This window comes from Phalaenopsis equestris, unplaced genomic scaffold (assembly GCF_001263595.1).
Source record: "Phalaenopsis equestris unplaced genomic scaffold, ASM126359v1 Scaffold000002, whole genome shotgun sequence".
In the NCBI taxonomy this organism is placed as follows: Eukaryota; Viridiplantae; Streptophyta; class Magnoliopsida; order Asparagales; family Orchidaceae; genus Phalaenopsis; species Phalaenopsis equestris.
The window spans coordinates 34068202-34079775 of NW_018164444.1; the positions used below are offsets into that span (position 1 = coordinate 34068202).

Sequence of the window (11574 nt, forward strand, 5' to 3'; positions counted from 1 at the left end):
CTCAATAACACACCAATAACATATGAAAAACGTAAAAAATATTCAGAATAACGCGAAAGAAATATTCTTATAACACAATTGAGCCGTGTCACGCGTTTTTAATGTGTTATTGGTTTGTTATTCACGTGTTATTGAAGTAATATTTTCCGCGTTATTCACGTGTTATTGGTATTAATGTTTAAAAAATAATAATATCTCAAAATTAACTCAATAACACATTAACAACACATGAATAATACATAAAATATTCAGAATAACACGAAGAGAGTATTTCTATAACATGGTCGGACTGGGTCGCACGTTTTCTTTCTTTTTTTTTATTTTTTATGAAGGTAAGTCCCGGCTTTCCACGTGTCAGTTCTAGATTGGACTCTGCAAACAACTCTGCATAAGGAGTCCTCATATAATAATTTGCTATTTATAAATTTAGCACCTATTTCATCATTCTTTTTTTAAATTCTCATCTGAACTCATATTTTATATTTCTATCAAAATTGGCAATAATTTGACAATGTTTCGGGTGCAGCGTGTTCAATTATTCCACCTTCTTATCAACACGTTAACGACTAATGTTTTTGGCAGAAACGGGCGGAATTTAAACTCTTCGTTATGGGGAAATCGAATCGCCGAATTTTGACTGAAGCTACACAAATTCCTTTTCCACTGATTAATTGGGAATATTCCTATATTATTCCTTTTGTCAATTAAATTTTTTATTTATTTTTTTTAAATTTATAGCTCACCAACACGAAATTTTCTGAGTCGGCATTGCGCAATTTCCCTCCTACTGCCTATAAATTAGGGCAGAGGAAGCGGAGAAAGGCTTAGAGCAATAGCCCCAAATTCTGCTCCGCACCTTCTTCTCTTCAGATCTCTTCTTCTTACTTTCTTGACCAAGAGGAAATTGTAGAGTAAGAGGAGAGAAAGCCATCGGCTGCGGTGAAGGCATGGTGGGATCTTCTTCTTCTTCGACTTTGTCCTGCGACTCTTTCAGTTCTTGTGACGAAGCTACCGTCAAGGTCTGTAACACCGTCAAGTTCCTCTGCAGCTACGGCGGTAGAATCCTGCCCCGTTATCCCGACGGAAGGCTCCGTTTCGTCGGCGGCGAGAACCGCGTTCTCACCGTTGATCGCTTCATCCCCTTTTCAGGTTCGTCTGTTTTCCCTGGTTTTGTTTTTCTCCATGAAACGTTAGGGTTTCTTTTTATATTATTCTAGGGTTCATGAAAAATTGATGGCTGTTTTGGGATTAGTTGAATTTGATTTAATTGATTCGGATTTATGATCGGGTTATGGTTTGTGAACAGGGCTTCAGGTGAAGTTGGGGAAGCTGTGCGGCTGGGAGAAGGTGAATCTGAGGTGTCAACTTCCAACGGAGGATCTCGATGCGCTCGTTTCGATAAGATGTGATGAGGATCTTGCAAATCTTATAGAGGAGTACGATCTCATAACCCGGGATCGTCGGTTCCCGATAAAGATCCGCGCCTTTCTCCACCCTACTGTAGCGAAATCTCGGAAATCTGTTAGTCCGCCGAGTACTTGCATCTCACGAATGATGCCGGGGAATAAAACTTCTTTCCAGTTTCCCGCCGCTCACACCGTCGTTGATCAGTCCGTTCACAAGGGAACTTCACCGGCGAAGAAATTCGTCCGAGCTGTTCAATCCGGCAATCGTCCCCGCTTACACGGATACCCTATGAATGGGTGCCCTGCGATGGCCCGCTACTGTATGATTCATCAAGGCACTTACTGCCAGTAGTCCAATCCCTGCCGAAAGGATAAGGATATGATTTTGTTTTTTTCAAGGTAACGAAATTGAACGGAGGATGAAGAACGAACCTTCTTCTGTGAAGAAATCTGAGAATTGTAATTCAATTTCTTTGTTCAACAGAAGCAATCAAACGCCAACTTTGATTCCATTAAAAACTCAATCGGCAAACTCAAAAAAAAAAAAAAAAAAATCCAAATTACAGCACTCGATCCGATTTCCTGTGATCACTAATCGTTATACAACGCGATTCCTTCCATTGTTCTATGATTGATTAAAATCTGCAATTCGCGTCAGCTTCATCTCATCGGCAATCCATTGTCGTCTCGTTTTCCGTCCTCCATTTTTGAATTTCTCTTCAATTATTATTTTTCAAAATTTTATTCAAAATTTTTCGCCATTTGGCGCAATTCCTTTCTGTTCTATTTTCCTTCCTTCTTTCAAAATTTTTCACTGGCGCAATTCCTTTCTGTTCTATTTTCCTTCCTTCAACGCTATATTTTTTGAATTATTTAACTTATTTGTTCACATTTCTGATTTTCATTTGCAGGTAACACAGCGACGGAAATATTTGGACTATAATTGCAAGCCAAATTTGACCATCAGTGGACTTTAAATTTTCATTTAATAATATAACATGAACATATTTAAAACTATTTTTTCAGAACTAAAATATTTAAGTAAATTTTATGTAAAGGGGTAATTTTACCTCCTACTAAACGTCTAATTATTAGGTGTGGAGGACATATATTCGGAGGACATACATTCGCGGCTGTGTGACAGTGAGACGCAATAATCGCTCCTACTAAACAAGCTGGAAGATCAATTTGCGATCTTCGGACATCAACTTGACAATTGATGGGACAGTTGGACATGGACTGAGCATGTGAACATATTATAAAACAACTAATTGGTTCAAAAGAACCCAAATACGGCATGTTATATTTGAATACAATTTTGTAAACATAGAAATACAATAATAAACTACAATTAAACAGTATATAACGAAAGTAATTTAATAATAATAATAATTAAAATTATAAATAGCGAGATTTACTTTGAAAGTATTAAGATTTACAGTTAGTTTGGATTAGATATGTATGTTAAATTAATAAATTTAAAAATAAATAATTATCAAGCATAAGACAAGACAGTTGATGTCCCCTAACGTTTAAGAACATATTCAAATGTTACAATTGTATCACATATGTACGTACCATTATTTCTTTATATTTCAAAGTAATTGTAGGGAGAAAAAAAAAAGAAAAATTAGATCAGCATGTAATTATTTTATGATATTTTCAAAAATCTTATTTAATTTTTTATATATTAATTTGTTATCCTAGTTGATGATTAGTCAAAATAAATATTTTGTTTTATTGAAGTAAATAGAGGATGTGTCACTTAAAATATTTGTCTGATCAGCTGTTACTAACTTCAGATTTCATCTTTTTGATTTGATGATTTGATGATTTAGTTTATTTTGTTATTTACTTGAGAGAGCTATGTCAAAGCAAAATTTTTATGTAAGTGATTAGTATGAGTTGACAAAATTCTTCTTCTTCTTTTTTTTCCGACCTTGATCTTTTTGTAGCTCTTGAACATAGAGCTAACCTTTTAGAGAAATTGTGGTTGAATTGATAACTACTACCTTCTAAGAGAAAATGAAACTTATGCTAAGCATCTTAGTAAGTTATTGTGGCTCAAAGCAAAGTTACTTCCATATGATTAGTGGTTACTTTCCAAGGACTGCACTTAAAGTTTACATATTTTTTGTTGGTAGTGGCACATACAGCTCCTTGTGGAACACTAGTTTACATTTTTTTTTGTTTTAATGCAAAAAAGCGAGTGATCCTTTAAAACAATTCACAGAAAGAATAACTTACTTGAATTCCTAATGATTCTTGTCTTTGGTGTCACAAAGCTATGTATAAAAATGTGGACTTCACTTTTCAAAGTTACTAGAAGAGGTATTAAAATTAGAGTTTTGTTATCCCGTTTCACTTTTATGTTTCTCTTTGTGATGTACATTGTTTGTTTTTGGGATGTATGTTAGATTCACAAAATTGTAGAACTGAGTGTGGTATGTGTTTGAAGCTTGATGAAAGAAGAAATCCATTTGTGCCTTAAAGTTTTATGATCAATGTCTTGAAATCTTTTATGATTACATAACATTTCAAATCGTATATCAAGGTGTTAGATATAATAATAAATGGGTAATACAAGAGATAGCACATCATCCACTACTTGGGAGAAAGAAACAAACATGATTTTTATGACATTTGCTTGAGAGATATTGAATTAAAAAAAAATGCAGACAACACATTTCAACAGAGAAGGTTTGCATAACATTTTTCAAGGGGGAACTGAAAGATTGTATGATGGAACACAATTGAAGAATAAATGAGATCAATTAAAAAAAGACTGTAAAATTTGGAAAGAGCTCAAAAGAGGATCTACTTGACTTGGTTGACATCCAATTAAGAACACCATAGGTGCATCAACATATTGGTGGAAGGAGCAATTATAGGCAAAATAAAGTTTTAATTAAATGTAGCTATTCAGTTACATTGTACTCAAAATTAATAGAAATGATTTTTCCTTTGTTTGTGTGAATGACAGGTTGTGCCAAATGCTAAGAAATTTAGGTTTGGTGGAATCGAGCTCAAGCTAGATGATAAGGTTGATCTCATGTTCGGTGGTGTTGTTGCGCCTTGTGGACATTCTTGGATTCCTTAAGATTCTCAAGAACCTAGAGAGACACATGTACTTTGAGGAATGATGTTTCTTTCTCAATCAGTTCAATTTCCCTATACTAGCTCTATTACTTCGGTAGGTGGGCTTAGTTTGAACACTTTGGTAAGTTGTCTGAGTCCGACCATTTCGACAAGTGGGCTTTGCTCAACCACTTTTTTAGGTGGGCTTAGCTTAAGAATGACCTGATCTTCAGATATGGGCCTTTAAAATTCGTAACTTCTGTTGACCCTTATGTTGCACACTTACAAATTTAGAAGACAACATCTACTATAAGTTATAAGTTTTAATAAGGATCTTGGATTATTTTTCCTATTTCATAAGAGAAGAAAGTTGATCGAGCTCCAACATAGTAGACTTCTGGATCGAGATTCTAATATCATATTTTCTTCTTAAAGTTTCTTAACAATAGAAACTGCTTTGTACTTCGATCAACCACCATGGTTCGCACAACCTTTCGCTTGTTGAATCACACGAGTGAGCGAAACTTTACTTTTCACTAAGATTTTACTACTATTTCACTCCTTATAACATGTTCTTCCAAATAAATGAGCATCATTTTAATGTTTTTGTGAAGAAGATTTCTTGCCCACCCTAGACCATGCTAACCTCACTTTTGGTTGAGGTTTAATTTTCCATCTTTGGTAGCCTAGGGTCTAGCCGAAGAACTTTCCTATTGACTATTCCTAGAAAACTAGAAAAGGAGCCCTCACGATTAGAAACTCTAAACTTCTCTTTGCTCAACTTAAAGTTCCACATATTGGTCATAACCTCTAGTACTTAGTAGATGAGGTCAGTATGGAGGATCTCAAGGAGGGTCCCCATAGGACTGCTTGACCATAGGGTTGACTCTGGGTGTTGGTCTGGAGTTAGTTCACTCACTTGCACTCACTTTCACCCACAATCACTCACAATCCTAATACCCAAATTGTTGACTTTGATCCCTTGATCCTTTGGGAGACTCATGTAGATGGTCCCCTAGACCCACTAGCCTTAGGTTAGGGTTTAGCTAAGACCACTACATAAAGGACCCAAATGAAGATTTCATTGGTCCATAGCTCATATAGGGTGGTTGGTACCCCAATTCTACCAAAATATACAAGTTGGTCTTTTGGCCCTAAATCCACCCAAATTACCTAAATGTCATTGAGACCCCAAATTTGACCAAAATCCTCAAATTCACCCAAAAACCCCATATTTGTTCAAAAATCATTTCAAACCATTTCAAAATACCCAATTTTCCAAAATCTACCCAAAAATTCCAAAATACCCCACAAATTGCCAAAATTACAAAAATACCCTTGGCACCCCAAACTTTTCCAAACCATCCAAAATCTCTTCAATTGTCTCCAAAACCAATTTTGACCCTCCAATTGAATACAATTTGGCTAATTTGGCCATTTTGACCAAAAGCCCCAAATTGTCTTTAAAGGCCTAATTTCCCCAAATTCACCTTAAATGTCCATCAATTTGAGCCCAACTCCCCTTAATTTCAATTCTAAACTAAAATTAATATTTTACGTAACCAATTTAAACCAAATATATGCCCAATTAGCCCATGCTTTGAGCTCAATTTTGATCTAAGTCAAACCCCCAATTTTTGTCCTATGACCTAATCTCACGTAATTGAACCCCATAGACTACTTAATTTGCCCCAATTTAAATCCTAAACTCTTCATAACAATCCTACACATCAAATTTGACCCTCAATTGGACTTGGTAAAGCTTCAATTGCACTCAATTTTGACCCAAATCCAAAAATCCCCAAATTTGCCCCAAATTGGTTGTCTCCAAATTCCACCAAATTGAATGCCCTAACCCAAAAATTGACTCCCAATTTATGTTGAAAACTCTTCATGACATTCCTATGGACCATTTTCAACCATCAATTTGGAATTAGCCCAACCTTAGCCCAACCTAGACCCAAGCCTAGTCCAACATGCCCAAATTGACCAAAATCCCAAAATCCTTCAAATTGAGCTTCCAATTGAACTCAAAATCATTTCAATCCTTCACCAAAAATCTTCATGACAATCATTTACAAAATTTTGATCAATAAATTGAGCTCAAATTTATGGCTAGTCTAACCCAAACCCAACTTTTAGCCATTTGGACCCAAATTGGACACATACACCAAAATTGACTTAGACATGCCTAAGCCACCAAATTGATGACACCACAACAACCAAGTGCACCCTATGGACCAGGTTAGACCCGCCTAAACCATCCAAAATGAGCTATGGACCAATATCCATTGATTTAAGGGATTTTACCCCATATTCCTAAACTTGAAATATCTCCTTCATTATAGCTTACCCTTGGGGGTTAACCGTCATTAAGCACCCCCTGACCTCCCTAAGCCAATAAGTGACTGAACCCTGCCAGCCACCTCCTCAACCACTGGAAACAGTCAGCCCAAGGGAGCCCCAAGTGGCCAAAACCCAAAATTGAAGCTCCCTGACTTGGCTCACTCCCATTTAATACAACTCAAAATTTATTCACAAACATTCTCCACCTCAGCAAGCTTTAGCACCCAACTCTAAGCCCTGATCTCCACTAGGCAGCCATTGCTTTAAATGGAGCTCTCCATGACTAAGGAGAAGAGTGCTTGGAACTGTGCTTGGAACCTTAAGAAAACTTTGCCAAAATCTCACAAGAGCTTCTCCAAGCAATGCCAAGTGCAATCCCCTTGCTCTGAGCCACTGATAGCCACCCCAAAGAGCCAATTTCTTCACTGAAATTTGCCCTAAAACTAGGATAGATCTCTCCACGCCTCCACAGTTAACTAAACTCCAATTAATTGTGCACACACCATCCCCACAGTGAAAGAAGTTGACTCCCCACAAACCCCCCTCCCTCAAACAACCTCTAACCTAGCTTTATACCAACACCTGAAAATCACTTTGATCGAATCCATACCTAGACCATTCACCAAGGCTTGGGACTTCATCTGGAGATTCGTTGGACCCCATCGAAGCTGCCACAACCATCTGATTGAGGTCTCCCCTCTTAGACAAAGCTAATTTCGGACTCGGTGTGGACCTTTGTGAAGAAAACTTGCATTTTATGTCATATAAACTGTATATATGTACTTGTCTTGAGTAGATGAAGGTTTAGAAACAAACCCCATGTAATTTGGTTGAGTCTAGGCCGAGATCTTAAGTTTTCAGTGTGAACGGATCATGGGTTAGGTCACTTGGGGACGATAACGGAGAGCCGTCCGATCACACGTGCATCCAATGGACAGAGGAGATCAAACCGGACAAACCCTCGGTGCATAAAGCGGCACAGTCCGTGTGGAGGCTACGTGGCTGGTGGTGTCAAATGGCGGAGTGACGCGTGGAGCCTTCGGAGTGGGCGAGGTTGAGGTGATGCCTCATGGATAAGTAGAAAAATATAGGAATTTTGAAATATTTTTAATGTCTAAACTTCAAAATTCCATATTTTTCTCTAGAAAATTCATAAAAATAAAATAAAAATACCCACTTGCTCAATGAACAGAGGAGAATAATGTGAACTAAAAATAAAAATTATTTTCTTACTCCCTAATTTTTAATGAATTAAATACCCTCTGTGGTATTTCAATTCTCCATGACTAAACATTGCTCACCATGACTTGAAATTTTAAGGGTTTGTTCGTCATGACAGAGGTTATGTCTACTGATTTTTTTAAGGCCATAAGACATTCCTATGCTTCTAGCTCTAATTTTCAAGCTAAGGTGACCATTTTACTTATTTTAATTATATAAATCAAAATATCACTTGGAAAATTGTGGGAGTAATTTTAGTTGGTTTCCTATGGTAAGAGAAGTCTAGGAAAAATATCATGAGATTTTGAACTATCTTGAGAATTTTTATAATTAATTAAATGTAAACATATTGTATTAATTCATGTAAATTAAATACTTATAAAAAATTGACAAAATCAATCCCACACTGTTCATAAAAATCATGTTGTTCATAAAAATCATCAATCCCACACTGTTCATAAAAATCATGTTTATTCGCTATAAAAATTTGAAAATTATTTGATTAAATTCAAGTACTAAAATGAATTTTCTAAGGAAACCTTGTATTTTTGTATAAAAATAATTATATTAAATTAAATAAACTTAAAAAAATTAAGAAACTTGGTTTTATGAGTTCCTTGTGATCAGGGGCATTTAATAAAAATAAAATATATTTTTGTGAGAATATTTCATTTTTAAATGGTATTTTGAATTAAAAATAATTAAAATAATCAAAATTTTCAAAATTATAAATAATGGTTCAAAATGCACCTAATTGCTCCCTGGTCACTTAGATTCATTAAGAAATTTTTCCTAATTTTCCTAAGTAAAAAAAATGATTTTTTGAGGCTTAAAAGGTTTTCTCTATTTTCTCACTAAAATAATTACATTAAATAAATTAAATTTTATAAAAATATAAGATTTGTTTCTCTGAGTTTTTTGAACTCAAATAAGTCTATTAAAAATATAAAAATGATTTTTATAATTAAAATATTACTTTATGTTTAATTTAATCATTGAAATTGGTTAAAATTTAAATAATAATAATAGAAATTTGATTCAAAAAATCATTAAATTTTGTCTAAGTGTTTCTCTGACTTTAGGAAACCTCCGATAATTTTTTCATAAAAAAACTTTATTTTGGAAAGCTAAATAAATCAACTTTTGAAAGTCCTGTCTTCTAAATTTAAATAATTATCTAAATTAAAGCAAAATTTTGAGAGGTCCACATGTTCTCCTCTAACATTATAATTACCTCATAAATATGATACTCTAAACTCTCAAAATCATTTGAGTTGTGTTTAATGAGTTATGAGGTGAAGTGCCCCAAGGGCAAAATAGTCATTTTAAACTTTGGTGTCTTAACCAAAATTTAAGATTAACCAAGGGAAAAATGAGTAATTTTGATCTTAGTAAACATGTTTGGATGATTGAAATACAATGGGGTTAAGAGGTAGAAACTCACCACCCTTGCACAACATCAACAAGGTCATAATTCTCTCAAACTTCATGACTTGGATGTCAATTGAGATCAGATGATTCTTAAGTGATGGGTTTAAGTCAGGAAGATGATAGTTTACTTTTCTTAAGCCTAAAGTTGAGAATGGTTTGACCATTTGATATGGATATATTTTACTTAAGTCAAATTCTTGATAATCACTATTTCACCTATTATGATTATTAAAGGCTTAGTAGTGACCTAGGCTCAATTTCTAAACTCGATTGATTGGATTTAAAAAATGACATAATTGGTGACTAACATCTTTAACCACTACAAGCCTGACCTCAATCACGGGCACCACAGTCTTGAATGACCTAAACTTGCCTTAGGGGCACCCACTCACATAAACTTTAAATGAAACATCAATTGATTAATCGAGTACTCTATCATCGGGATAATTAAATTGTTAAGTTTCACTGAGCAACGAGGTAGTCACACTCTAGCCTCGGATGATTAAGGGAAAATTATGATAAGTCAAAAATGAACTCGAAATATTTCAAGTGGTCTTCAAAGTGATCCGGGGACATGCCTCGAGCATTTTGAAATCTATTGGACTTTCTGAAGGGCAAATTGGACTGACCATATTTTTGTCCTAAAATCATCTACTAGGATCTTTTGAGATTCAATAAATTCATAGCTTGGAGTTTGGTAGCTAAACCTTCATCTACTCATGCAATTTAAATTCCTTGCAATACTATATACATGCCTTGCAAGTATTGACCTTTCAGGTGGTGGAACGAGAAGATTTTTCTGGTACGTTTTTTCAGTTTATAGTATCGTATTTTCTTGTACTTTCTACATTTTATTTTTATACTTATAAAACTTGCATGTTAAACAACGATGTCACCCTGCATGAAAACCAAAGCTGCTAGGTTAGTCACAAAATCAAAACCAAAACTAAAATCAATCAAGATAAAATTCACCGCCACAACATTCAAAATATAAAATAATTCAAAATTTAATCACAAACATCACAAAACAACAATTGCAACTAAAGTAAGACGTCTATATCGGATGATTGGGAATATCTCGGAGGAGGTAACCAACGGTTGCTAACGAGACTTCCCATGGTCTAAATGAAAGTATGGAACTCATTAAGTTGAGTTTAGTAAATTTATTTGGACTAAGTGAATCCAATAGAGAATAGTGGTATCAGAATGAGGGAACCGTAGGATCCTAACCGGTGTTGCTCTAGTCAACTTTAATATGCCCCATAACATTTAAAGAAATTTAACCATAGGGTTTGATTTAACATCATAACCTGACACATTAGAAAACATAAACTCGTCATGGCAAGGAGCTTGAAGCTAACACTGTGGGGAACATGATCATCTTCAACAGCAAAAAGATCTACAACAACATATCATTCCTTAGAATTAATTAACCAAGTCATAGGATTTCGAGGTTGTCTGCTTATGCAACATAAATCCTCAACCTTTTTTTAGGCCTTTGTACAACTCTGCTGTACAATATAAACCATAACTCGTCTTAGAATTTCGAGGTTGTTATCCGTCACGACCTAAATCCTCACATCTTCCAGGCTATTTGTGTGATCGTTTCACACAAATATAAGTCCTCACTAATAAAATTGGCAGGATAAAACATTTAAATAATTCCTACTCAAAATTAAAACCAAACAATATGATAGACTGAGAAGTCACCGAGGTTCTCCGCCGCCGGATCTATACCGTCGGATCTATGACATCCCTAGTTCTCCCTCCTTTGGATTTTACAACAAAATGTTCCAAATTTGAACCATTCCTCTTTCACACCTCTTTGTCTGATATCGTTGAAAAGTCCTATCCTTTTAACTTCTTTGAAGAAAACGTAATCTGATTTTTATTAAACATTTTTTTGAGTGACTTCGGTCATTTAAGATGTAATTAACTATAGGGGCTTGCCCTTATATGAAGTTTTTCCGAATTCAGCTTAATATAAACCCTTTTTAATTCTTCGTAATAAATAGGGGAACTTGTCGGCAAATAAAATGATTTCACAGACCAAACGGATGTCATATATTTCTTAGTTTATTTGATCGAGTCT

General features: G+C 35.0%; 1 protein-coding gene across 2 annotated transcripts; it reads left to right on the forward strand.

Annotated features, from left to right (window-relative positions):
* Positions 1-816: 816 nt before the first annotated feature.
* Positions 817-2515, forward strand: LOC110029626. 2 transcript variants are annotated; one of them, XM_020732010.1, is made up of 3 exons: positions 817-1149; positions 1307-1805; positions 2318-2515. In XM_020732010.1, exons 1-2 carry the CDS (start codon positions 948-950, stop codon positions 1756-1758), a joined length of 654 nt encoding a protein of 217 aa, XP_020587669.1. In that variant the 5' UTR covers positions 817-947; the 3' UTR covers positions 1759-1805; positions 2318-2515. The 2 variants fall into 2 exon arrangements, with proteins under 2 accessions (XP_020587669.1, XP_020587660.1); XM_020732001.1 differs by lacking the exon at positions 2318-2515 and having other exon boundaries at positions 1307-1960.
* The last annotated feature ends 9059 nt before the right edge of the window (positions 2516-11574 follow it).